Source organism: Pelophylax lessonae (assembly GCF_965119305.1).
Source record: "Pelophylax lessonae genome assembly, chromosome: 8".
Classification (NCBI taxonomy): domain Eukaryota; kingdom Metazoa; phylum Chordata; class Amphibia; order Anura; family Ranidae; genus Pelophylax; species Pelophylax lessonae.
In genome coordinates, this window is record NC_138775.1 from 209059280 (window position 1) to 209086413 (window position 27134).

Genomic DNA, 27134 nt, shown 5'->3' on the forward strand with positions numbered 1-27134 from the left:
GGGGGGAAACAGCGGTCCCCTGGCTTTCCACCAATACTGTAGGAAATTTGCCCTCCTGAGAATCCATTGCCCCTGTAATGCCAGACAACCAAGGGTTAACTGCCCCTTTTAAGCAAGCGCGGCAAGCGCAGCCCACCGCACCACACTCAAGCACAATGAGACCCCCACAGGGAATATGCAAACTGAACACAGGCAATGGATAGCAAGAACAGAAGGATAAAACCTGAGGAGACCCTCGCCGCTGCTGCTGCCTCGATCGGTGTTCCTGGAAAGAGGAAGTGATGCTGCCAGGGCGCTCTATGTAAGCCTATGGAGGCTACAAGAAAATGGCCGCCATGCATGTAAACCATGCGGCCGGAGCGGGTGTAGGCAAAATGGCGTCGTTTGGCGCCGAAACCGCCGCTCCACAGTGCATTAAAACACACATTACATTCCAATATAAGAATACATGTCAGATCGCCGCAGCGATCGCTGTATATGCCCAAACATGCCAAAAAAAAAAAACATGCCCCACAGCACACAGCTTCTCACACTGACCAGTCTGACACACACCGTGTCATACAGCTCCCCCCCCCCCCCCTTGCAGCCCACAGCATGCAGCCGAGAGATAGGGAGACAAGCAGTGTGAATAGAGGCAGGTTACACAGTCCCAGACTGACACCCCCCCAGACAGACAGGTCCCCCCATAAATACACTTACCTCACATGGCGTGGGGGACCCGCACAGGCGAACAAGCCGCTGCACATGAGGCAGGGAGAGTCGCAATTCAAGACGCACAAAATGGGGGTTAAGAAACCGCACAGCGTCCAGTGAGGTAGCCACCTCACCAATCATCCCTGCACCGAACAGGGATGGGTCGTTCACTATGCCAGGAGCGTTACCTGGCTGAACGCTCGATGGCAGACTGGGAAGCCACTGACCCACGACCTGCGACCAGGGGGATCAGCCCGAGACCCAGTCCGCATGATCCTCTTCGTCCGAAGAACTAACTAACGCTGACAAAATAACAGCTAAATAAAGGTAGAGAGAAAAACTCAAACAAAATATTAAAAAGAAGAAAGAGTCTGGGACAGAAAGTCCCAGCACAGAGAGAGCCAGCCACTCCTGACAAGCTAGACATTAAAACTGAGATATGGTTGCAGGAAGTAGGAGGGTATTGACTGAGGGGACCACCCCTTGAGGGTGGGATATGTTAAAGCTTTATTGTTAACATATTCTGTTGCCTAGCTACTCCTTCGGAGCAAAGTCTAATACCCCATATGTGACGAATATGAAGAGGCGGCGACTGTCGGAGGGCGTAAGAGAAACTAAGGTTCCAATCATTGAGATGATCAACACCTGTGTTAAAATACCCGGTAAATAAAAACAAGGTCCTTTCAAACAACACCCATAGGTGTTTTAGGGGTGTGGTAGCCACACTGTAACCTGCCAAACCAGAATTAAATATACAATTCTAGGAACAGTATCCTTTGCTGAGGTGTAAGAATGCTAGTACTAGAAATATTCACCTTCTAGACAAGGAAGGAAGGAAGGATGAAGGAATCCAAGTAGCCTTACTCAAACAGGACAGCTCAGTCAGGGGAAAGGGATAAGTGTCCTGCTTGCTGACCGTCCAGTGATGGGTACTACCATGCAAGATAAGAAGGGCACACAAGTACAGAAACCTCACTTTAGAGTGTAGGGATCATCAAAAGAAGGAATTCAAAAGAATATCTTAAATCTTGGAAAGACAGGGAGGTATAGGAGTAGATTTCTCTGTTGCAGAGGGAAGTACTCAAAAATATAGCAAGACTCAGCAATGTGAAGAAAAAAAAAAAAAGACACCCAATCACCTAGGTCACCTAGAACACAAGAAAAAAAAACTGAAGCATGACAACTGGAGGTGGGGTCTTAATAATAGCATTCCTCTAGTCACTTGTTTTCTTCTCCTATCAGCATATATATGCATACGAGTAGTCTAACTGGCCCCTAATGACAGCCCCTCTCTCTCTCTCTCAGTCTGCTGCCCAGGGGATTACAAGAGGCCATTCTTCGGACAAATTTAGGAACTTACACTATTTTAAAAATACATTAAATCACTTTTTAAAATGACCACAATCATGTTTTTTTTTTTTTTTTTTTTTGGTGATTAACTTCCTGAGACTTCTATGGCTTACCACAAGGTTGCCCAAATGTGAGTCACTGGCCTGCCATGGCAGCTGAAAGTCCCCTGGTAACTGATGCCCTGTACAACGCTAGGAATGTGACCACTGCTACCAATCATTTATTTGCACTGGTCTCCTGGATGTACCAAATTCCCTAAAGTCCACATTGTAATCTATGTTCTTCCTGATTTGCAGAGAATGATCTAGAACCACCCCTGGATAGTGCTGTAGAGCTTAAAGTCTCAGCACTGGGGCAAAAATGTTGAAAGTGTCTTACTTGCAGTCCCATTATCCTCAATGTGGTCAGCAGAGGTAGAGGATGCTCTGAACTAAGCCTGCAGACGACCAGCACTATAAACAGCAGCATCTACACTGCCTGCATCCACTAGTATGACCGTTTATAAACCTTAATGTAATTACTAGTGCAGAGTGGAGTATTTGGTGTTAATGTTAAATCATTGTTTGGGCATTTGTAAGATTACAAAGGAGAACTAATCTAAAGCAGGTTCTAAATTTCCATACATGTCTATGGGGATGGAAAATCCTCCTGAAGAAATTAAAAAATACACTCAATACAGGCTCTACATGTAATGAGCAGAACAGTCCCTTCTTCCTACACAGGATGTGACATCTAAAACCCATTGGTGCAGGCTCCTGACTTTTTGGAGCTGGCTACAAGATTAGTGTGGGCCTGCATTATCATATTTTACCTTCTCAGTCAATTAAAATACACACCTCTTTCTTCGCATGCTCATCTTCATTTACAGAATGCTCATTATGTGCAGATTGGGTTGAAGGATGGACAGTGTCTTCATTGCAGAATACATGGCCAGGTGGTAACCTAGAATGGAAAGGAGTACAAAAAAAAAAAAAAAAAAGTTAACTTGGAATAAAAAAAACGGTTGTATTCAATTGTACGTTTTAAAATGATAATTTAATCACTGAATTTTTTTCTACATACTTACCTGTAATATCCAATTCTTGGAGTACATCACAGGACACAGAGCAAGTTCTAATTCTAACTATGTGAGTTATGCGCCACCAATAGGTGAATGGACACTGGCTGACCAAACAGGAAGTCCTCCCCCCTATATAACCCCTACGTTACAGGAAGTACCTCCGTTTTGAAGCAATTCCCAGAGAGAGGGGGAGGGACTGCCGTGTCCCCTGATGAACTCCAAGGAATTGATTTTACAGGTAAGTATGTAAAAGAAAAAAAACAAATATTCTTTATAGTACATCACAGGACACAGAGGAGGTTATAATCATAACTACAGTATGTGGGAAGTCCCAAAGCAATAAAAACTGAGGGGTGGGAGACAACAATAGCCACCCCTATCCCAAAGGACCTACTCTGCTGTTTGTAATACACTGCAGCCAAAGGCAGTATCCCCTCCGGCTCCGACATCCACCTAGTGAATGTATGAACCAAAGACTATGTAGCGGCCATGAAATGCGGCCCTCCAGGGTATTTCATGTGTCCCTCGCACCTCTCCTGCAGCTTCACCTACAGCTTTTTGCCAGCAGCAGCACAAGTGGGGTGCACTGTGATGCAAGGGGGGGTTGGGGTGCTCTGGACATCTGCTTTTTATGAGAATAATACAGTTCTATGCCAGTTAAAAAGGAGGGTCGCATACCGCTAGTATCATTCACAAGAAACTTTATCGGAGACTTCTGAGAGAGAGCACCATGGCAGAACCATGTTCTGCCTGGGCATTCACCAATAAAGCTTCTTGTGGATGATACCAGCGGTGTGCGACTCTTCTTTTTAGACTTGCATCATCTGCTGCAGGAGTTTAAGTGGGCTCCATGCCAGTCTGCCCTTCACAGCCTAACTCTTTAGTAGTAATAATTGAATTTTTGATAAAGATTAGCCACATTTATATAGTCTTATAGATGCAACCTTAATGCTGATGCGGCCTGCAGTGAAATTGAGTTTGACACCCCTGCACTAACACCTGATGGATAGCCCAAGATGCCCCCAAAAGTTGCACTCTCACCAGAAAGGGTGGGACTTATTCAATCCTATGGCTTGAAAGGGCATATTGGCAGATCCAGTGAGAAATAGTTGACCTGGATGCAGTCTGCCCTTCCTGAGCTTTTCTGGCAGAACAAACCAGGATTCCTGACCTGTGCCGACAGTGCAAGTAACTCCTGAACACCCAAAATATCTTACAGACACTGGCAAAAAAAAAAAAAAAAAAAAAACGAGGCACTTCCTGTATAGAAGGGGTTAAATAAGGAAGAATTTCCTGTTTGATTGGTCGGCCAGTGTCCACTTACCTATAGGTGGCGCAAGACCCAGATAGTAATTATTATAACCTGCTCTGTGTCCTGTGATGTATTTCATAAAAATAAAAAAAATAAAAAATGATTAGAATAGAATTTTCCTTCTATTCCTGTTCTGGTAAATCCAAACTTTTGGTTTTATTCCCCCTCACTTTCATTGCTAGTGACATTGGTCACCCTGACAAATAAAGAGGATAGGGGATGAACAAGGATAAAATTTAAAAAAAAAAAAAAAAAAAAATCTGACAGGGGTTTTAACTTCTTGCCCCTGTGAAGAACAAAAAAAATGTTTAAGCCTCAGATACGCTACATACACCTTTGGGAACCATGTCACCTTAGCCTAGGCTGTAAGTGATATGATGGAGACTGAAGTAATTTTTTTTTTATCCATGCAAAGAAAGAGGTACAATTTTTCTAAAAAGTATAGTACTCAGTAATGCTAAACTATGTCCTATGGACTTTGCGTAGATGTTCACGTTTGAACAAAAATTCCCTGAGCCCCCACCTCTGGCCCCCTAAACATAACCACATCCCCCTCATCCATATTCCATACTTACCTTCTACAACACCTGTAACCTCCGATGTTGTCTGCAGCTCACCTGGTAAGTCAATTAACCCCCCATAAACTTGAATGGGTCTGTGCTCTTGCTATATGGGCATGTCTCATTCCAATCTATAGGACATTTGTGCGCAGGTGTGGGCAGCCCTACACTAGATTTTTACTATCCAGACTGCAGACAGTGCAGGATTGCAGCTATTGGAGGAGGTAAGAACAGACGTTTTAGGAGCTAGGGGAACTTCGGTTTAGGCCAGGTCACACTGGTGCGACATATGCTCTGAGCACAGGTCACATGACATGTATAAATCAATGGTTCCTTATGAGAGCCGTCTTAACTGGTCCGACACAAGTGGTCAGACTTTGAAAAAGGTTCTCGCATTACATTGGTCTGACTTCAGCCCATTCAAAATCATTGAAGTCTGAACTGATCGATCATACTTGTGACTTGTGCTGAGGATCTTAACCACTTCTGGACCGGAAGGATTTGCCCCCTTAATGACCAGGCCATTTTTTGCGATTCAGCACTGTGTTACTTTAATGGAAAATTACGCAGTCGTGCGACGCTGTACTGAAATAAATCAAATTAAACATTTTTTTCATCCTTTTAGGCCAATTTGTATTCTGCTACATATTTTTTGAACCAAAAAAAAATGAAAAAATTTGCAGTAAGCGTATTTTGATTGATTTGCGCAAAAGTTATCGTGTCTACAAACTAGGGGAAAGATTTAGTGTAATATTTAATTTTTTTTTTTCTTGTAATGGCAGCGATCTACGATTTTTGACAGGACTGCAACATTATGGCGGACAGATCGGACTCCTGACATTGACACTTTTGGGGGGACCAGTGACACTACAGTAATCAGTGCTAAAAATAGACACACTTGCTGTAATAATGACATTGGCAGGGAAGGGGTTAACCTAGGGGTGTTCAAAGGGTTAAGTGTGAGCCTAGGGGAGTGTGTTCTAACTGGATGGGCTTGTGAAATGACAACAGAGACCTGTGAGCCTATATAGAAGGATCACAGGCACTCTGTGATCATTTCGGAGAGAACGGTAAGCTGCGTTTACAACAGCAGAACAACCTCTCTCAGCGGTGAGCAATTGCGGGTGCCCGGCGGCAATAAATGTGCGGCGGGCAGTCTTAATGTGGTTAAAGGGGAACTCCACGCCAAAAAAAAAAAAAAAAAAGTGTCCCATCAGTCTGTTTCTCCCCCCCCCCCCCCCCCAATCCATACCAGACCCTTATCCCAGCATGCAGGTCAGGAAAGACCATACCAGGCCACATGGCCTCAACATGGGGGGATGGGAGGTGCCCCCCACCCCGAAATACCTTCACCACATATTGATGGGGACAAGTCTCTTCCATACAAGCGGTGGTTGTGGGGGGGCTGTGGGCAGGGGGCTTATCGGAATCTGGAAACCCACAGATCCCCATGTGAAGGAGTATGGGGTAAATTGTACCCCTTCTCATTCACCCCAAAAAACAATACACAGGTCTTTGACAAAGTCCTTTAATCCGGCTTACGGAGCCTAGCAGTTTCTGATCCATTTACTTGCATCCATCCCGGTCTAATAAATTACATTGTCACACTCAATATACATTGTACCCCCAACCTGAAAGGCTGCCTCATATTCTCAGAGATAGGTAATCATTTATTAAAGGCCTGCAATCATACTGCCATCCGACTCTGAGTTAAAAGGATAAATTACTAAATACTTCCTGGCCAATAGAATACAAATGATTACTGCTAGGGATTATAGCCACTGAAAGCAATCTAATGTACAAAATACAACAGGCTGGTTTTATCAAGTCGATTGATGGATCAACCTGGGTACAATCAGCCTGCCCATACATTGATCAAATCTTGGCTGGTCCCTGCTGAACTGTCCAAATTTCAATCCATGTATGACCAGCTTGACTCTCATTCATACATACACATACTGGGTACAATTAGTACTTCTGGAAGTGCCAGATTCCTGAGCCCCCACCCCCAGTGTATGCTGTGGTTACATCTGCAGGCACTGACAGTGTGTAATATATTTTTAAGGCATGTGTAGATGAGCAAATGCCACATGCTTTCAGATGCATTTTGCATAGGTTTAGGATGATTCAGAGTGACCTGCAGTTGAACTCCTAGGCTGGATTAAGTGGCATTCCCATTGATACCTACAAAGAGAGATAAGCAGTACTGACACAAATAAAAGCCTGTGTATATGGGTCCTTAATCCAAATTTATTTCTATTAATTCACTCCTTCCTGATCAGTTTTCCTAAGAAACCATAGCAAATGCATCAAAATCCATGACAGTATGTCAGGGTTCGACAAAACCCAAGTGCCAGGTTGCAGACTAAGGTCGGTCCAGCCGATAACTTAGGCGTTGGTTGGTGGCCAGCTGAAGCAGGATATACACTCCTTTCTGTGAACTGTCACCCTCCTCTGGTAGGCAGTGCTGTAATGAACGTGGCTTGCTCTCACTGCCCGCCAACCTCAGACATCTTCCCAGTTTGACAGCTTGGGTTAAGGTTGCAGGCTTGACCCGTCGTTCTTTCCTTACTGCGACTGAGTGGACAGCCCATCAGTGCCCCCTATCAGTAGTGCCAACTGTCAGTGCCAACTATCAGCGCACATCAGTGAAGGAGGAAAAACAACATTTTCAAAATCAAAGGGTTTTGTCTCCCCCCCCCCTTTTATTTTTTTAGGGGCGCTGGGCAGCAGATGTAAGAAATTGGCTTTTAACTTTTGTAGCTGGCTCCTAGATTCTACGCAAATTTGTAAAGCCCTGGGGTATGTTAGAATGTGCAAATGCACGTTGACATGCATTTCTATTTTTTTTTTTTTTTTGGGTGTTTATTGCATTCTAAACCATATTGTACATTTTTATATATATATATATATATATATATATATATATATATATATATATATATATATATATATATATATATATATATATATATATATATATATATATATATATATATATATATATATGCGCATGCATGCATGTTCAGCCTGCCAGCTGGACAAAAAAAAAGGAAAAAAAGCAGCCATCTATATCAAGCCTGAAGTTCCTCCTTTTCCTCTACTTTCTACATTGCTGGTGGTTTATACACATCTCCCTCCTCTTCCCTAGGTGTCGTGCTAACAATCGCTGTCTAGCCCTTTTCACTGTAACATTGACACCACTTGGTGACTATTTTAGTACGGTTTTTAAATTAGAACATTGACAAAAGTGCCTCATACCATGGCACACATAAGCAGACACTTTTGGCATATTTATGGCGCAATACACCACAGCATAATAAGACTTGTATTAGAACATTGTTAATTTACAAGGCCGGGAAAATGCTCAATACTAAATCACAAAATCTTCCTTTGAGCAATTCTTCAAGCCACAAGATTTCCCTTTTTTAACCCCCGATGACTGGTGCAGGGAAGACCCCCATAACTGATAGCAAAGAACATAGAATCTGTTAAGAAACCTCATCCCAAACATTGTGTGCAGCTTGCTCTGTTCAAGGTAAACAAAAAGTTGGAGATATATTTTTTAACTGTGCAAACTGCAATGAAAAGGTCTAAGCAAACTCCTACAGATATCCGAGAACTAATCAGTTCAATTAACAGTGTCACACTTTTACTAAACTAACTGCTGGATGCAAAGTAAAAAACAGGGATGCCAGTTTTGCCAGAGGAGCACATACTACTCGAAGAAATAGGATCCTTGTCTGAAAATAAACGGACGCGTTATAGTTTAAGGCATCCCTATTGAAAACCACAATCATCCTGAATCTGCATTGAAAATAATGCCTTCAGCAAGCGGTGTTTAAAAGCTTTCAAAAAAGCCAGCTGGCTCAACAGATGCAAGGAGTGCGAGAAAATCTGAAAGCACAACTGCGACCTGCTGTTAAACATCACAACACACCCCATACTTCACATCTAAATTTAGGTACTAGGCAAAAAAGGAGAAGAAAAACAAAAAGGTTTCTGAAATCAGAATGTAATGCAAATTGTAAGGCCTAACTTAGGGCATAAGAAAAATACCTTTGCAGTGGTGGCCCCCTCATGTTACAAGAGTAAAAAGCTTGGTAAAGTCTAGCGGGTAGTAGAGCTGCACGATTAATCGTATGAAAATCGCGATCTCGATTCACCCCCCCTGACGATCTAAACCTGACATATTCTCGATTCTTTGCATAGCTAAGGGAGCAGAGAAAACAGTTGTGGAAAACTCCCAGTAACTATAAACAAAATTATTACATTGTATCTTTCCTCCTGCAAACGCCTATCAGCATTAAGTCTCCCAGTAAATATAAACAAAATGATTACATTTGTATCTTTTCCTTCCCTCTGCCAGGGAGAAAGGAAGTTTAACCTCTTAAAGACTAGACCTTTCTCTGACACTTGTTGCTTGCAAGTTAAAACCATTTTTTTTTTGCTAGAAAAGTACTTAGAACCCCCAAACATTTTATATATTTTTTTAGCAGAGACCCTACAGAAAAAAATGGCGATTGTTGTAATATTTTATGTCACACTATATTTGCGCCGCAGTCTTTCAAACGCAATTAATAAACTTTAATGAATAAAAAAAAAAACGTAACAGTAAAGTTATCCCAATTTTTTTTTGTTACACAGAGAATCGTGAGAGAATCGTGATCTTTATTCCAAGCTAAAAAATCGTGATTTTCATTTTGGCCAGAATCGTGCAGCTCTAGCGGGTAGAGGAATAGACTCATTCCTTGCTCCAGCAGACTCTCCTTCCACCCCCAGCAGACTCTCCTTCTGTCCCAAGCAGCCCCCTCTCTAACCCTAGGATCACACCTATGCCTTTTTTAGTGCCTTTTGCAATAACGCCCTACAGTCCATTTAACATGGTTTCCTATGAAACATGTTCACATCTATGAGATTTTGGAAAGCACCAGGAACTTTTTGTGTGTAACAGACTTCATTGGCAGTTTTATATTCATTTTGCGGGGTTGTTTTTTTAAATTTTTGTCTCCATAACACACTGAGTATAACTGGTTATTAGGGAGCGAGCCAGGAAGTCTGCCGTGTCCTTAACAACCAAATAGTCATCAGCGGTCAGCGGTCTTCCTCACTGATGGGTGAAGGTAAAAGCAAGCATTGCCAGCAATAAAAAAAAATAAAATGGAACAAACCACATAGGACCCTCCTCCCCAATCCATACCAGGCTCTTTGGGTCTGGTATGGATTTTAAGGGGACCCCACGCCAAAATAAAAAAATGGTGTGGGGTCCTCCACAAAATCCTTACCAGGCCCTTATTCGAGCATGCAGCCTGGCAGGTCTAGAATGGGGGGGGGGGGTGGAGGGGTGCAGACTTAATACAACCAAACTATATTTACATTAACCGATTGTCCAAAATAGTTGCTTAATTACACAATTTCAAGGGCATAGAATTTATTTCATTTCTCGCTTATCTCGGTTTTAGGAATGTAACCAGACTGGAAAAGGTCAAGGTGAAAAATCTTCAAACCATGAGAGTATTTTACCTGAGGCTTTAGAGGTTAATTATATCAGCATGAAATGACATTTGAAATGATTAGCGAGAGCTGAACAGTAAAGGTCAGCAACAAATTTTGGTTTGGTACTCATGTTCATTGCTGCAAACTGAAAAGAGTGAGGAAAGCCAAATAAATGGATTTTAGTAAAATCTTACCGTAAAATCCTTTTCTCTTAGCTCATCGACAGACGTAGTCCTCGGTGATACACCACCTTCGGGTTATGTTACCTCCACAGGAGCAGGACTAGACAGGAAATTAAAAAGCTCTGGCCACACCCTAGGGGCAGTCCCAGAGGGTATATCCTCTCTCTCTCTGCCTCAGCAAATCAGTTATGTGAAAAAGCAGTGCTTAGAGAATTTAACCCAACCCAACTCCAAAACAGAGGGGCGGGGACTACGTCTGTCGATGAGCTAAGAGAAAAGGATTTTACGGTAAGATTTTACAAAAATCCATTTTTCTCTAGCGCTCATCGACAGACGTAGTCCTCGGTGATACACCACCTTCGGGACGTCCCAGAGCAGTATCACAACTGAGGGGTGGGAAAATGGAAATCAAATCCCAATCTAGAAGGCCCAACCGGTGCCAACTAGAAGTTTACAATGCTCATCCTTTATGATGAGACTCAACAAAAAAGGAGAAAACAAAATTTTTTTTTTTTTTTTTTCAAACAGAAAAAAACCCTCGAGGTAGACCACCGGTCTCCTCAAATTGCGGCCTGCAAAACCTTGCGGCCAAATGAGGCATCCGCCGATGCCGTCACATCAATTTTATAGAATTTTGTAAAGGTATGTACCGACGACCAGGTGGCCGCCTTACATACCTGGACCACTGACGCCTGATGGCGAAAGGCCCAGGAAGTACTGAGCGCTCGAGTGGAGTGCGCCCTAACAGGGAACGGAGGACTCTGACCCTTAATAGAATAAGCCTGTACCACCGTTTGTCTAATCCATTTGGCAATGGTCGCGGCAGATGCAGGCAAACCCTTTCTGGGGCCATCCGTGATCACAAAAAGTGAATCCGTCTTACGGAATGATTCCGTAGATTTCAGGTATACCCTGATTGCCCGAACCACATCTAAGGAATGCAACGCATGTTCCCGATGATGCTTGGGCTGAGGACACAAGGAAGGTAGTACAATATCTTCATTCAGATGAAAATCTGAAACCACCTTGGGAAGAAAAGATGGCTTAGGATGAAGTACTACCTTATCCCTATGAATCACTAGGTATGGTGACTGGCATGATAATGCAGCCAGTTCTGACACCCTGCGAGCAGAAGTAATAGCCACCAAGAAGGCCACCTTCTGGGATAGAGTAAGCAAGGGAATCTCCCTGATGTTTTCAAAAGGAGGTTTCTGTAGAACCGACAAAACCAAATTAAGATCCCAGGGCGGTAAGGGCGCGCGGACTGGAGGAGCCAGGTGCCGCACCCCCTGGATGAAATTCCGCACCAAGGATTTGGTAGCTAAAGGCTTCTGAAAGAAGATTGCTAATGCTGAAACTTGACCCTTGATGGTGCTCAAGGCTAGCTTCTGCTCAACCCCTTGTTGCAAAAAAGCCAATATTCGAGTCACCGAATAGGTACGTGGAGGAAATCCTAAAGATTCGCACCACGCAATATAAGTCTTCCATGTGTGATAATAGACTTTGCTGGAAGTCGCTTTCCTTGCTTTAATAAGGGTAGGAATGACTGAAGTAGACAAACCTCTGTCCTTCAGTACTTGGGTCTCAATGGCCAGGCCATTAAAACCAGCGACTGTAAAGCACGAAGGTAAATTGGTCCTTGAGACCACAGACACTCCCTGAGACGAAGTTCCCACGGAACGTCTGCGACTAACATGTCCAAGTCGGCCCGGCCGGCTTGAGGAGGCCAGCTAGAACCACTGGCGCTGATTGGATCTGAACCAGGCGTCCCTAGAGCTATCTGGCCCCGACCATCCGAGAAAGTCTGGTCGTTTTCTGTTCCCACACATTTATCAAATACCTGATAGTTATCAGGAAAGGTGATCTTTTCTGGTTGAACCTCAGGGACCGAAGTCACCCGACTAGAGGCTACTTGGCCTATCTGGTCAACCAGATCCGATTCCTGTGAGGTATCGGGACTAATCTTAGGAAAAGGTAAAGGAAAAGATCTTTTCAGGGAACGGTAACTACCGCTTCCTGTGGTACTTAAATGTTGGAAGGGAAGAATCGCACCGGTAGTAGTGGTTGATGCTCGATCTAATGTCCTGAATACCGGTGAAAACGTCCCCCCACCCTGAAACCGGGTGGGGGCGCACCTTCAGGCTGTGTACTCCTTTGCTTCGGGTTTGGCTGGGTTGGTCCCCTTCTTGAACCCTCCTGGAGGAGTCTTGCCTTTCCCGCTAGTACCAGCCGGGCGCCCTTTATGGGCGGTAAAGAAAGGTCCTCGCTTGTTGCGAGGTCCCTTAGCTTTTGCAGCCTGTGGCAAAAAAGTGCTCTTGCCCCCAGTGGCATCCTTAATGATTTCATCTAGGTTGGCTCCAAATAGACGATTCCCCTGAAAGGGGAGATTGGTCAAGGTCTTTTTGGAACCTAGGTCAGCTGACCAGCATTTTAACCACAGCACACGTCTGAGGATCACTGCTAACTTAGATGCATGCCCTAATAAGGGAGTAGTGTCCAAGGCTGCGTCACAGATAAACCGTAGCCCTTGTATGATCTGTTCCATCAAATCAGATGTCTCCTGGGGAATATCTTTTCCCCTAAGATCTTGGCGTACCATTTTCGCCCATTCCGTAAGTGTCTGGGAAACTAGACCAATAACGATTACTGGTCTAAATGCTGACCCTATCAGAGAAAAGATAGTGCGGGACTCTGCTTCTATCTTTCGATCCACCGGATCCTTAAAGGACGAAGTGTCCTCCACTGGAATAACCGTGGCTTTATTCAGCCTGGAAATAGGCGGATCCACGACTGGTGGTACCGTCCATTTCTTAATGATGGATTCCTCAAACGGATAGCGTCTAGCAATACGCTTGGAAATAGTAAAGGTACGTTTAGAATGCTCCCATTCTCCTTTAATCTGATTACCAAAACATTTAGGTACAGGAAAAGCCTTTGCCGTCTTGATGGGCTTATTAGTCCCAAAAGGCCTCTCTGTTTCAGTTGCCTCTGCCGGTAAAGCCTCAAGTTTTAAGGTTTCTTGCACTGCCACAACTAGTGCGTCCACCAATGCTTCTTCCTGAATTATAGCAAGAGAAGAAGCGTCCTCCTCACTGTCTGAGGGGGCTTTACCTGGGATAACAGCCCTTGCAGAGGAACCTGCAACTGCCGTGACCATCTCTGAATCTGAGTCAGAGGTGTCAGATGGTATAGGGGTAGGCGGGGGTCGCTTCCTTGACCCCCGTCCCTGACAGGCCGCCTCCACCCGAGCCACCATAGACTCCAAAATTGCTGTAAATGACTCTATACTCTGTGCACCGGCGGGTCCCGAGGCCCCCTCGAGGGAAACAGGTGGGGGAATATGTGTGGCAGGGTCCATAATAACTCCAGTTACTTCCTGGATAATATAATTCAAAAGTAAAGAAAAAAACTTTTTTTTTTTTTTTCTTTTCTGACCCCGGCGCCACAAAAAGCCCCTTAGTGTTACCTGCTTAGGGATCCCTATCGATCGAGAGAGAGAGAGATAGACCCCCAGGCTCACCACTTGATGCTCAGAGTTAAACTGCAACAGCTTACAGCGCTGTCTTGACAAACAGGAAGTCTTTTGGCTGGCTGCCCAGGAAGAAAGGAGGCGGCTCCGCCCCTCTGCACGCCTTCCGGCGCCTCCCCCAAGCTCCACGAGGTGTAGGATCACCTCAAACATGGCCGCCCCCATGCTGGAGACACGAGGCTACGCCAAAATGGCGGCTCGTGCGATCCTGCAAGAAAAATGGCGGCGGCCTGCTGAATGGCGGTGTGCTGCAGGGCACACAACACTGTTTCTGCCTGGGGATATGGCGTGGTTGGCGGTATCGGCCCCTGGCGGACCGCATGGCCATTCGGGAGGCCTGCTAATAGCTGGAGATCTGATTTGGAAGGCAGTCTACATGTCCGTGGCTTCTGACTGGTAGGTAGCTTATACTAAACCCATAAGATTCCCAGAATGCCACAGATTACATCTTTTAAACATGTATACAATAGATTGTTAGCTCCCAAACCAAGCCTCCTGGCTTTTTGTACACAAAAAATCACACTCAAAGTAGGAGGATCTGTGACATGTTATAGGACAGAAAGGACTCTTTCTTACCATACAGAGAGGGGCCCGCGTTCACCACAAAACCCGTCAGGGGGAAAGGGGGAACATACTACTCACCATACCGGAACCAGGCGGGCACCAACTCCTGACAGTACCCCTCTCCACCGGGGCGGGAGGGCTGTCGACCGATACGAACGCCGTGACTCATGGTCTTTGGCGTTTCAGCGAGACGTTTAACTCGCGGGTTCAGTCCTTTTAACGGGACTTTGTCGCGGCCGACCCAGCGCGGAGCTATGGCCTGCACGCGCTCGTAGGCTGAACTGGGGTGACCACCGGATCTCAACATCCAGCCCGTCGCCCAGTTCAGCTTTCTTGCTTGAAGATCTCACAGGAACACTGGAGAAAAAGCTGTCTAAAAAAATCCTTTAAGAAAAAATTCTTGCCAGGACCTAAGATCCCAGCAAGGTGTCTAGGTCCTTACTCCTAACTAGACAGAAAATAACTGATTTGCTGAGGCAGAGAGAGGATATACCCTCTGGGACTGCCCCTAGGGTGTGGCCAGAGCTTTTTAATTTCCTGTCTAGTCCTGCTCCTGCGGAGGTAACATAACCCGAAGGTGGTGTATCACCGAGGACTACGTCTGTCGATGAGCGCTAGAGAAAATACTACTACCACCACCACCGGACATGGTTATGACTGGACATACTCTGCGTAGGAGCTAAGGGGGGCTGCTCCACACAGAAGGATTTTTGTCCTAATGCATAGATTGCATTAAGATAAACGTTCTGAGCTTACAATCAATCACTTTGAGGCATATCTAAAGCCACAACGTTTATTTAAAGTTGGATAGAGTAGGAGATGGTTAAAACCAATGTCAATTTTTTGCCATCTATCATTAGGGAGATTTTTTTGTTGTTCACTTGACCTGTAGACTTAACAGAAAGATGACAGATATCCCCTCTTGGGGCTCGATCACAATAGAATGCGGTGTTCCATGCAGGTTTCCCGCACCATTCAAATAGCACTGCAGTTGTGATCTGCAGGAGAGGTCAATCAACACCACCCCAAATGTGCGATTCCCGGTGTAAACTGGTCCTTCGACAGTTGTCACAGTAATAAGTGTCCCCAATGGAAAATTTCCTCTATTTCAGTTCTGGCCGGTTGAAGTCTAGGGAGTTAGGAGGCCGATACCGGCCACAGACAGGCGTGGAAGGAGGCCGATAACGGCCACAGACAGGCGTGGAAGGAGGGACGACACCGGCCACAGACAGGCGTGGAAGGAGGGACGACACCGGCCACAGACAGGCGTGGAAGGAGGGACGACACCGGCCACAGACAGGCGTGGAAGGAGGGACGACACCGGCCACAGACAGGCGTGGAAGGAGGGACGACACCGGCCACAGACAGGCGTGGAAGGAGGGACGACACCGGCCACAGACAGGCATGGAAGGAGGGACGACACCGGCCACAGACAGGCATGGAAGGAGGGACGACACCGGCCACAGACAGGCATGGAAGGAGGGACGACACCGGCCACAGACAGGCATGGAAGGAGGGACGACACCGGCCACAGACAGGCATGGAAGGAGGGACGACACCGGCCACAGACAGGCATGGAAGGAGGGACGACACCGGCCACAGACAGGCATGGAAGGAGGGACGACATCGGCCACAGACAGGCATGGAAGGAGGGACGACACCGGCCACAGACAGGCATGGAAGGAGGGACGACACCGGCCACAGACAGGCATGGAAGGAGGGACGACACCGGCCACAGACAGGCGTGGAAGGAGGGACGACACCGGCCACAGACAGGCGTGGAAGGAGGCCGACACCGGCCACAGACAGGTGTGGAATGGGGACGATACCGGCCACAGACAGGCGTGGAAGGAGGGACGACACCGGCCACAGACAGGCGTGGAAGGAGGGACGACACCGGCCACAGACAGGCGTGGAAGGAGGGACGACACCGGCCACAGACAGGCGTGGAAGGAGGGACGACACCGGCCACAGACAGGCGTGGAAGGAGGGAGGACACCGGCCACAGACAGAGGTAGAAGGCTCACATTGGGAATACAGGGGGAATCACACATAAAAGCGACAAAAATAAATAATTTATGAACTAAAACGTTTTGTAAAAAGAGCTAGCGTTCAGCACAGCAACAAGAGCAGTTCACAAATCTCTTTAGAGATAAGCAAATACACATAATGAACACATGACAATCTTTCACACTCCTCTTCAAAGGCGTTACCTACACTAAAAAACGTTTTATTCGCTCTCCTTCTAAAAACACTATTTTCACTGCTTGCAGACAACATGCAGAGATGGAGCAGAAATCCCATATATGCTATGTTTTTCTCCGTCTCCAACACAAATACACCTTAACACCCCCTGCAACTTCTTTCTAACAGCCTCTGCATGTGTGTAAAACTGCCTTGTTTGGCAAATCGTACAGTACAAAACATATTAAATAAAGCTGCCAAAATTAAAAATGATCTGCTGTTGCTGACTACCGTGCTTGGAAAGCAGCAAACCTCCAACCTTATGCAGATCTGTTGGCCAACACTACATTTTCAGGCTTATCAATGTGTCCGATCCTCTAAATCTCTCCATGTAACATACTTATAATGGCAACAGATGAAATCCCCTATACTTTTACATGTGGTATGCCAATACATCTGATAATCCCCCATTTCCAGCAGGATGAAGTATTGGAAAATTATACATAGAGCTAACCACAAATGCATGGGGCAAAAGTGTGCAGAGCATTTCTAATCAACTGTAAATCCCACTTTAGGCATCATATAATCTATAGAAACATTGTCAGGAAAGATTTAGATTTGTCCACTAAATTAGCTTTAGTCACTTTCTGCCATTGTAAATAAAGCAGATAATGGCTGTTTTTCAGCAGTTATACTCTCAACTGCCCCAATAGCAACAGGTGCCATCTCCAAGCTCCTGAGACTACATAAGAGCAACAAATCGGGCCTTATGGCTGTTTACATTATATTATATGGACATTAAGTAGTTGGAATAAAGCTGCCCTTTCATGAAAATTTGCCTCAGCTTTTTTTCATTTATATTAAAGTTCTGCAGGGAGAATGATTTTTGTGCAAAGTTTCTCAATCAATGCAGCACATTAGCCCCTTCTTTTTCCTCCCTGAACTCATCTACCTAGTGCATGTCCATTGAAAACGCAGGGAGAAAGCAAAACTTATGCCAAAAGGAGGCATTACTCTGTAAGGGTCCTTTCACACGGGCGTCCGTGTGTCCGTTTTTCATCCCATTTTTGTTTGCGGATGAAAAACGGACAATGCATGTCAATGGGATTGCGGATGTCAGCGGATGTCTGCGGATGTCAGCGGATGACCATCCTTTCCCATCAGTTCCGTTTTTTGGAACGGAAGAGAACCCAATTTTCTTCCGTTTAACCACTTAAGCCCCAGAAGATTTTACCCCCTTCCTGACCAGGGCCTATTTTGCGATTCAGCACTGCGTGACTTTAACGGACAATTGCGCGGTCGTGCGACGCTATACCCAAATGAAAGTGACGTCCTTTTTTTCCCACAGAGCTTTCTTTTGGTGGTATTTGGTCACCTGTGCGATATTTTGATCATGCGCTATAACCAAAAAAAGAGCGACAATTTTGCAAACAACAATATTTTTCACATTTTTTTATATGAAATTCCCCAAAAAAAATGTAAAAATCTATTTTTTTTTTGTTTTCTGCTACATATGTTTGGAAAAAAAAAAAACGCAAAAAGCGTATTTTGATTGGTTTGCGCAAAAGTTATTGCGTTTACTAAGGGAAAGATTTGTCATTTTTATTGTTTTTTTTTTTTTAACGAGTAATGGCGGCAATCTGCGATTCTTTTTGCGGGACTGCGACATTGCGGCGGACAGGTCGGACCCTTGACTGACATTTGACACTTTTGGGGGTACCAGTGACATTATTACAGTAATCCGTGCTATACATATGCACTGTTACTGTAAAAATGACACTGGTGGGGAAGGGGTTAACTTTATTGGAGAGGGAGGGGTTAAGTGTGTCCCTAGGGGCGTGCTTCTAACTGTGATTGTGTGTGTGTGTGTGTGTGTGTGTGTGTGTGTGTGTGTGTGTGTGTAACAGCAGAGATCAACGGTCCTACATAGCAGGACCGTATGATCTGTGCTGTTACACAGGGGAGACTGACAGGTGGCTTTGTTTACATTAGCCGCCTGCCTTTCTCCCGGTGTAATCGATGATCGCAAGTGACCGATGGACACTCGGGGGGGGGGTCCGTCAGCGAGCAGGAGCGGCGCACGCTCGCTCCCTAGAGCCTCACAGGCTAGTGACGTACCCCTACGTCACTTTGCCTGTGAGGGGCTGACTGCCGCCGTATATAGTCGTGCGGCAGTCGGCAAGTGGCTAAAAAAACGGAACGGACGCAAAAACAGATGTCAGCAGTGTCATCCACTGACATCTGCAATCCCATTGACATAGTATGTCAATGGGATTGCAGATATACATTACATACATTATCTCCGTTTATCATCCGCAAACGGATGGGATGATAAATGGACATACGGACCGAATTACACAAGTGTCACCCGTGTCCGTAAAAAAAAAAAAAATGCCGGAGCGGATCGAAAAACGGTCCGCTCCGTGTGAAAGGACCCTAATAGGAATTTTCCCTTCGCTTGAGTGTAACACTAATAGGGTCATCATTGAGCAACCCATCCACAACAGATGAAAAGAGAACTGCTTTACAGGCAAGTACAATTTTTTATTTCTTGCATTTACTACAAGCAGATGCCTGCAGGCCTTGTTTGCATGAAAAAAAAAAAAAAATGACCTTTTTAGGTACCTACAGGCACTATAGTTAAGAGTCTAGTAATACCATTACTGCACATCCTATAATTACCAACGTTTTCTATATTTTAGAGAACACAAAATCGGAAAAAAAATTTGTTGCGATAAACTTCAGGACAAAAATGACTGAAACAATCAGAATCCAGATTACAAGTGGACGACACATTTCAGGCAGGACAAAAATTCCAGACTCTGATTCATGTCAAAACACTTTGCAGTTGTAACCAGTCAGCAGTTAGCAAGAGTCAAATCTTGGTTCTGAAACATGCCCCAAAATGCAGTGTTTTGGAGGGCCCCCAATTCTCAGCATGCTGATATCTGAGGACCCTCACAGGGGTTGCTTAATAAAACCTTGCTAAATAAAATTGCTAGCCATTCGGGGCCCCCTAATTTAAGAAAAAAATCCCATGTACAAGTGAGGCTCGCAGCACTGCCTGAATATATTACCATCTGGTATCCAAGGTACCCGGGATCCTGAGCCACTGTATGGTGCCAGTTTTGTCAACATACAGTGGCTAAGTTTTGTTGAGAGGTAGCCTGCCCCTTTCATGTGTCCCATCACTATCCAGTAATTGGAATTTAAAGTGAAACTTCACTCTCCCGATCCACATTCTTTTTAATCCTTCTGCCGCCAACATTAGTAAATAGATAGGAAAGTTTAACATATTTGCTTGTTTTAAACTTTTTTTGGACATTTCTTCAGTTACTTCCTGGTTTCCATGCCTAGGCAAATGAGGTCATACTTCCCAGGAGTCTTCAGAAGGGGAAGAGAGGAGGGGGGCTTTTCTTAGCATGTTCTCCTGCATGAATGCTTGAGGGAAGGGAAGTAAATGCTACACGATTCATTTGCCCTTAGACCCCGTTCACACTGGGGCGACCTGTCAGGCGACCTGGTCGCCTGAAAGGTCACCGTAGGTCACCTTCCATAGAGAAGCTGTGGACCCGTTCTAATAGGAGCGACACAAGTCGCTCCGACTTAGAAAAAGGGTCCGGAGCTTCTTTGGGGGGACCCGGAGCAACCTGCATTGACTTCAATGAAATGAAGTCCGTGCCGGCCGCTCCGAGGTCGCGGTATGAGCAGCGCACCGCGACTTCACAGGTCGCCCCGGGAAGTAGCGTCGCCCCAGTGTGAACGGGGCCTTACTCAAAATGGTCATGGCCAGAAATGCTTGGGGGTGTTTTTTAAGTGATTTCTCAACAAAATAAAACATGGAGACAGATGGATGGGGGAGCTTGCTTTGAATATTAAATAATAAATTGTGTTTTTGGTTTGTGGTGCTCAGATGCAGTGAGGATCCCCTTTAAGGATAACCAAAATGTAAAGAGAGGAGGAAAAACCAATTTCAACACTACCAGAAGTGTGGAAACTACCATGCTACAGCAGCCCAGGATTTCTTTAGTCAGAGCTCTAAACAATTTTGAGCATGGCAGAGGAAAAAAGGAAGATATTTTGTAAGGCCATCGGGTATTGGACATCAAATTGGCGGATACAGTCTTAAGTGTTTGTTCCCAACAGTTGCCCATGCACAATAAATGTGATGTGTTGGTGCGATATGGTGCTACTCATTTTGAATGGCACTCCAAAGCAACTTGCCAATGGATGCGTGTTGCAGCGCAGGCCGGCCAGCTCACGAAAGTGCGCAGCAACATGGGTCCATGATCAAACTTGCACAATAATGCCCATAGCTCCCAACGGGCACACAACATGCACACTGGTGTGCATTGTGCACAAATGCTGCAACGAATTGCAACTATTTTCTTTTAATTCTAAGGCTCGGTTCACATATAAATGGGACTGGATGCGCTTTAAACCGCATCAGATTCAAATGACATGTGAAACGAACCGGCTTTCTTTAATGCCGGTTCACATATGTGCAGGCCAGCCGTATTACGTTTTTTTAAAAAAAGAGTTCTGTACGATTTTCAGTATAAAAAAAAAAAAAAAAAAAAAAAAAAAAAAAGTAAAAAAAATGTGCACCTGAATCACACCTGAATTGGTAAATGAAACAAAAACACCAGACAGCTTTTAAAAATCGTAATGAAATCGCGGCCGGATGTATCTGAACCGGCTTTGACAGGTCATTTAAAAACACCATGCTGCAATGAGATAATGCACTGCACGCCTACATTTTTTCTCAAGGAATGCCAATGTAAAATGCTTTGCTGTGTTTTTTGCACAGAACTATTATTCAACCCATATTAAAAAGCTTGATGTGAAAGCCCTCACCTATTTAAAAGGCTGTGGAAAGATTGCAACTATATAGTAAGGATCTATCCAGATGCTTGGACCGATACCAGCTCAGCCTCTCAGCGAGCTGCTAGGAGCCTGAGCCAGCCACTCCCGCCCCCTCCACAGCCCACAGCTCCAGTGAGCACCGACAGCGACCAGTTCTCTGCTCTCAGAGTACTGAGAACTGAGCGATTAGCGGTCTTCATAGTTCAGTTCTCAGTCTTAGAGCAGACCGGGGAACGATGCTGCATCCACCTAGTTACAGTGTATCCGGAAAGTATTCACAGTGCTTCGCTTTTTTCACATTTTGTTATCTTACAGGCTTATTCCAAAATTGATTCAATTATTTTCTTCAAAAATTCTACAAACCATACCCCAAACCGACAACCTGAAAGAAGCTTGGTTTGAAATCTTTGCAAATTTATACAAAAAAAAAAAAAATCACACGTACATACTTTTTCACAGCCTTTGCTCAATACTTTGTTGAAGCACCTTTGGCACCAATAACAGCTCTTAAGACTTTTTGAGTAGAATGCTACAAGCTTGGCACACCTGTTTTTGGTCAGTTTCTCCCATTCTTCTTTGCAGGACCTCTCAAGGTCAATCAGTTTAGATGGGGAAACTTCGGTGCTCTCTAGAGATGTTGAATCTGGTTCAAGACTGGGCTCTTGTTGGGCCACTCAAGGACATTCACAGAGTTGTCCCGTAGCCACTCATTTGTTATCTTGAAAGTGTGCTTAGGGTAGTTGTCCTGTTGGAAGATGAACTTTCACCCCAGTCTGAGGTCCAGAGCAGGTTTTCATCAAGGATATCTCTATACATTGCTACATTCATCTTTCCCTCAGGCTCCGTTCACATGTAGGCATTTTGGGGTGTTTTGGGGAGTTTTTCTGCTCTAGGATCAGCTCTCAAAACGCCCAACAAGACAAATCCTATTCATTTCAACGGCCCCTGTTCACATCTGAGCGTTTTGATGCTGTAAGCAAAACGCCCAACACTCAAAAAAGTACATGAGCTTCTTTTTGGGCAGATTACAGGCGTTTTCCATTGGTCTCTATTCAATCTAAAAACGCCTGCACAAAAAACGCCTGTAAATCGCGGTAAAAAAAAATCGCCCGAAAACGCTACGCTCAGGTGTGAATGTAGCCTCAATCCTGATTAGTCTGCCAGTTCCTGTCGCTTAAAATGGTCCCAACAGCATGATGCTCTCACCATCATGCTTCACTGTAGGGATGGTATTGGCCAGATGAGGAACAGGGCCTGGTTTCCTCCAAACATGATGCTTGCCGTTCAGGCCAAAGAGTTCAATGTTTCAACAGACCACAGAATTTTGCTTCTCCTGGTCAGCGTCCTTCAGGTGCCTTTTGGAAAACTCCAGGCAAGCTGTGATGTGCCTTTTACTAAGGAGCGGCTTCCGTCTGGTCACTCTACCATACAGGCCTGATTGGTGGAGTGCTACAGAGATGGTCTTTCTTCAGGAAGGTTTTCCTCTCTCCACAGGGAAATGCTGGGGATCTGTCAGAGTGACCATCGGGTTCTTGGTCACATTCCTGAGGCCCCTTGCTCAGTTTGGGCAGGCTGCGCACTCTATGAAGAGTCCTGGTGGCTCCAAAGCTCTTCCATTTACAGATGGAGGCCACTGTGCCTATGGGGACCTTCAATGCTGCAGAAATAATTCTGTACCCTTCCCCAGATCTGTGCCTCAATACAATGCTGTCTCAGATGTCTACAGACAATTCCTTTGACTTCATGGCTTGGTTTGTGCTCTGACACACACAGTTAACTGTGGGACCCTAAATACACAGGTGTGTGCCTTTCCAAATCATGTCCAATCAACTGACTACCACAGGTGGACTCCAAGTTGTAGAAACCAAGGATGATCAGTGGAAACAAGATGCACCTGAGCTCAATTTTGAGTGTCATGGCAAAGGCTGTGAATACTTTTATTTACATGTGATATTTTCTGTTTTTTATTTTAACACATTTGCAAAAAGATTTCAAACAAACTTCTTTCACATTTACTATAACAAAATGTGGAAAGTGAAGGGCTGTGAATACTTTCCAGATAAACTAATTAAGATTATAAAAAAAAAAAAAAATAAAATAAAAAAAATAAAACTCCCCTTTTAACAAGTTAGTATAGAAAACTAAATCTGAATTTAAATCATACTAAGTTTTTACTACAGTGTTTCACAAGAGGAAGCCTGTTCCTATGCTTAGAAGCAAAATGTTCTAGTTGGCATTAGCCTCTATATTGATGCATTACATTGTGCTTTGGGCCATTAGTGGTTGCACACAATTCATCCAATACTTTACTGGCCACTTAAGGTGAATAAAAGCTTATCCGTGTTCTGGGATAGTCTTCTATAGAGTATAATTACAGCCTCAGGACAGGATTGTTGTACATAGTGGGCACAAATTCCAATCCAGAAAAAAAGATTCATGCTGGAAAACTGTGCCTTAGAGTCACAGTAGAAGCAAGAGAGGCTATAAAACAAGCAGAAGGGAAAAAAATCCAATACCAAGAGTACTTTTATTGTGTGACACAAGATGCTTAACAACAGGAAATGGTGCTATGCCCCATCGATCTTCTTAAGGTAGAACTAAAAGGCAAAACCTACCCCCCCCCCCCCCATATTTTGGATAAAATTAAAAGGAGGGATTTCCCTTCACCTATTGGATAATAGCCAAAACAAAGGGATAGGAAATGCCTGGTGGTCAACAGTACTAGAGCCCCCATTGAAGCTTTTCCCTCAATCATTGTTCTGGGGACAGCCCAACATTTGGTATTTTCTTTCACTTTTGATGGCAATGGTAAACATGGCAGATAGTTTGAAGCTCTCTAATCTTCTAATCCCTCTACACATTGTCCAAAGCGAAAAAAAAAAAAAAAGTGTATTTTAACCACTTGCCTTCTGTGCACTTAAACACCCTTCCCATCCAGGCCAATTTTCAGCTTTCAGCGCTGTCACACTTTGAATGACAATTGCGCGGTCATGCTACACTGTACCCATTTGAAATTTTTATCATTTTTTTCACACAAATAGAGCTTTCTTTTGGTGGTATTTAATCATCTCTGGGTTTTTTATTTTTTACAAAAAAAAAAGAATAAAGACAAAAAATTTTGGAAAAAAAAAAAAAAAAAAAAAAGTTTATTTTCTGCGATTAAATTTTGATAATAAATTTTTCTCCTTCACTGATGTGCGCTGATGAGGCGGCACTGATGGGCACTGATAGGCTGCACTGATGGGCACTGATTAGGAGGTACTAATATGCCGCACTGCTGGGCACTGATAGGCGGCACTGCTGGGCACTGACAGGCGGCACTGCTGGGCACTGACAGGCGGCACTGCTGGGCACTGACAGGCGGCACTGCTGGGCACTGACAGGCGGCACTGACGGGCGGCACTGGACACTGACGGGTGGCACTGATGAGCGGCACTGATGGGCAGCACCATCAGTGCCCACACTCAGTGCCCATAGTGCTGCCAGTCAGTGCTCATCAGTGCCTAGATGAGCAGGCACTGATGGGCACTGACTAGCAGCACTATGGGCACTGATTGTGGGCATTGATGGGGCACTGTGGGCACTGATGGGGGGGCACTGTGTGTGTGTGTTTTTACCTTTAGTAATCAGGGCACTGGTGATCGGTGCCCTGATTACATTCTCCTGTGTCCCCGGCGCTGTGAGGCTCCCCCTCCTTCCTCACACTGCAGGCTCCGTGTGAGGAAGGAGCGCCGGCGATGAGAGATGATCTCATATGTTTACATATGAGATCATCGCTCATTGGACGGCCAGATCACGTGGTGAATGGCCGCTGTGATTGGCCATTCACCACGATCTGTGATCGGCCGTGTCCAAGGGACACGGCCGACACAGATTTTCCCCGCAGCGCGCTCGCGGGAGCGCGCTGGGGGCGTGTCACTGGGAGGCCGTTTAAAAACGGCCTCCCGAAAATTCGAGTCCGCGCTGCAGCCGTATATAGGCTGTAGCGCGGATGGGTAGTGGTTAAAGGCCAAGTTCACCTTTATCTAAAAAAAAAAAAAAAAAAAAACACACATCAGCCTGTGATTAGTAGATCTACAGGCATCATCCAGATATCTTTTTTCAGCAGGTAATTCTCTGTAATGCAAAAGCATTCCTAGTGACTATTTAGCCACTGGATTGCCTTTACAGGCAGCGGGAGGGAATGTCCCTCTCTTCCCACAGCCTATCACTGGGTTACCACAGAGCTGGCTGAGGACTTGATGGTCCCTGCCCATTTCTATGACCCTGGGAGAAGGGAGGTGACATCATGAGGTCACTTCCAGCTCTGGCAGATGTAAAACACTGCCATTTTATTTCCCTAGAAAGCAGAGATTTTATTTTTTTATGATATCATGCTATCCAGGGTAGAGGAGATATCTGGGGTCTTAGACACCAGAGGTCTCCATAAAGAGGACCTGTCATGCTTTATTTCTATCACAAAGGAGGTTGAGTGCCGGTTCACACTAGGGCGACCTGTGAGGCGACCTGGTCGCCTCACAGGTCGCCTCCCATAGGGAAGCTACGGACCCGTTCTAATAGGAGCGACACAAGTCGCTCCGACCTAGAAAAAGGGTCCGGAGCTTCTTTGGGGTGACCAGGAGGCGACCGCCATAGACTTCAATGTTATGAAGTCCGTGGCGGCCGCTCCGAGGTCGCGGCGCGCTGCTCGCACCGCAACCTCGGAGGTCGCCACCTAAAGTAGCGTCGCGGTAGTGTGAACCAGCGCTTAAAATTACTTGTGATAATTTAAATTTCTATCAAAAAATAAATAAAAAAAAGGGACAATTTAAAAATTTGTTTAAAGTGCCCCTGCCCCCTCATGCTCGCACCACACATGTAAGGCATCACTGCAAACATTATAGGGAGAGCTGTACATGTAGGAGAGAAATGTTAGAATTGGCCTGGGTGGGAAGGTGTTAAGCTTTATAGCATTGCACAGTTTTGACCATAGTTTTACATTAAATTCATACTTACAAAGTTTCTAATTTCCACAATTTTTTTCACCCCCCCTCTTCAAATCGCTCTCTGGCTGGTCCAAAAAAGAAAAAAAAAACCCACACAAGAAAAACAAATCTTCTGCTCAAATTCAAAAAACCTAGTACCCACGGGGCCTAAAGTCAGGCGGCATCAGCCAGTTCAAAAAAAAAATAAAAAAAAACAACGAATGCTCAGCCTGTGTGTACTGCAGCCAGTCCGACAGAAGCTGGCCGTTCAGCTGGCTTCTTTTTAAAAGGGGCATGACCGAAAAGGATCTCCCGATCAGCCAATGACTGAGTGCGCTGACTGGAGTGTGCTGGCAGAACACAATAGCACAACA

At 45.0% G+C, this 27134-nt stretch overlaps 1 protein-coding gene across 3 annotated transcripts in view; it reads right to left on the minus strand.

Moving 5' to 3' along the window:
• The window catches only part of SUCO (SUN domain containing ossification factor), a 158969-nt gene that overhangs the window by 110356 nt on the left and 21479 nt on the right, over positions 1–27134 (minus strand). For all 3 annotated transcript variants that reach the window (XM_082266576.1, XM_082266575.1, XM_082266574.1), the window contains exon 2: positions 2880–2985. In XM_082266576.1, the coding sequence (XP_082122702.1) occupies positions 2880–2985 (106 nt within the window). The remainder of the gene's footprint in view (positions 1–2879; positions 2986–27134) is intronic.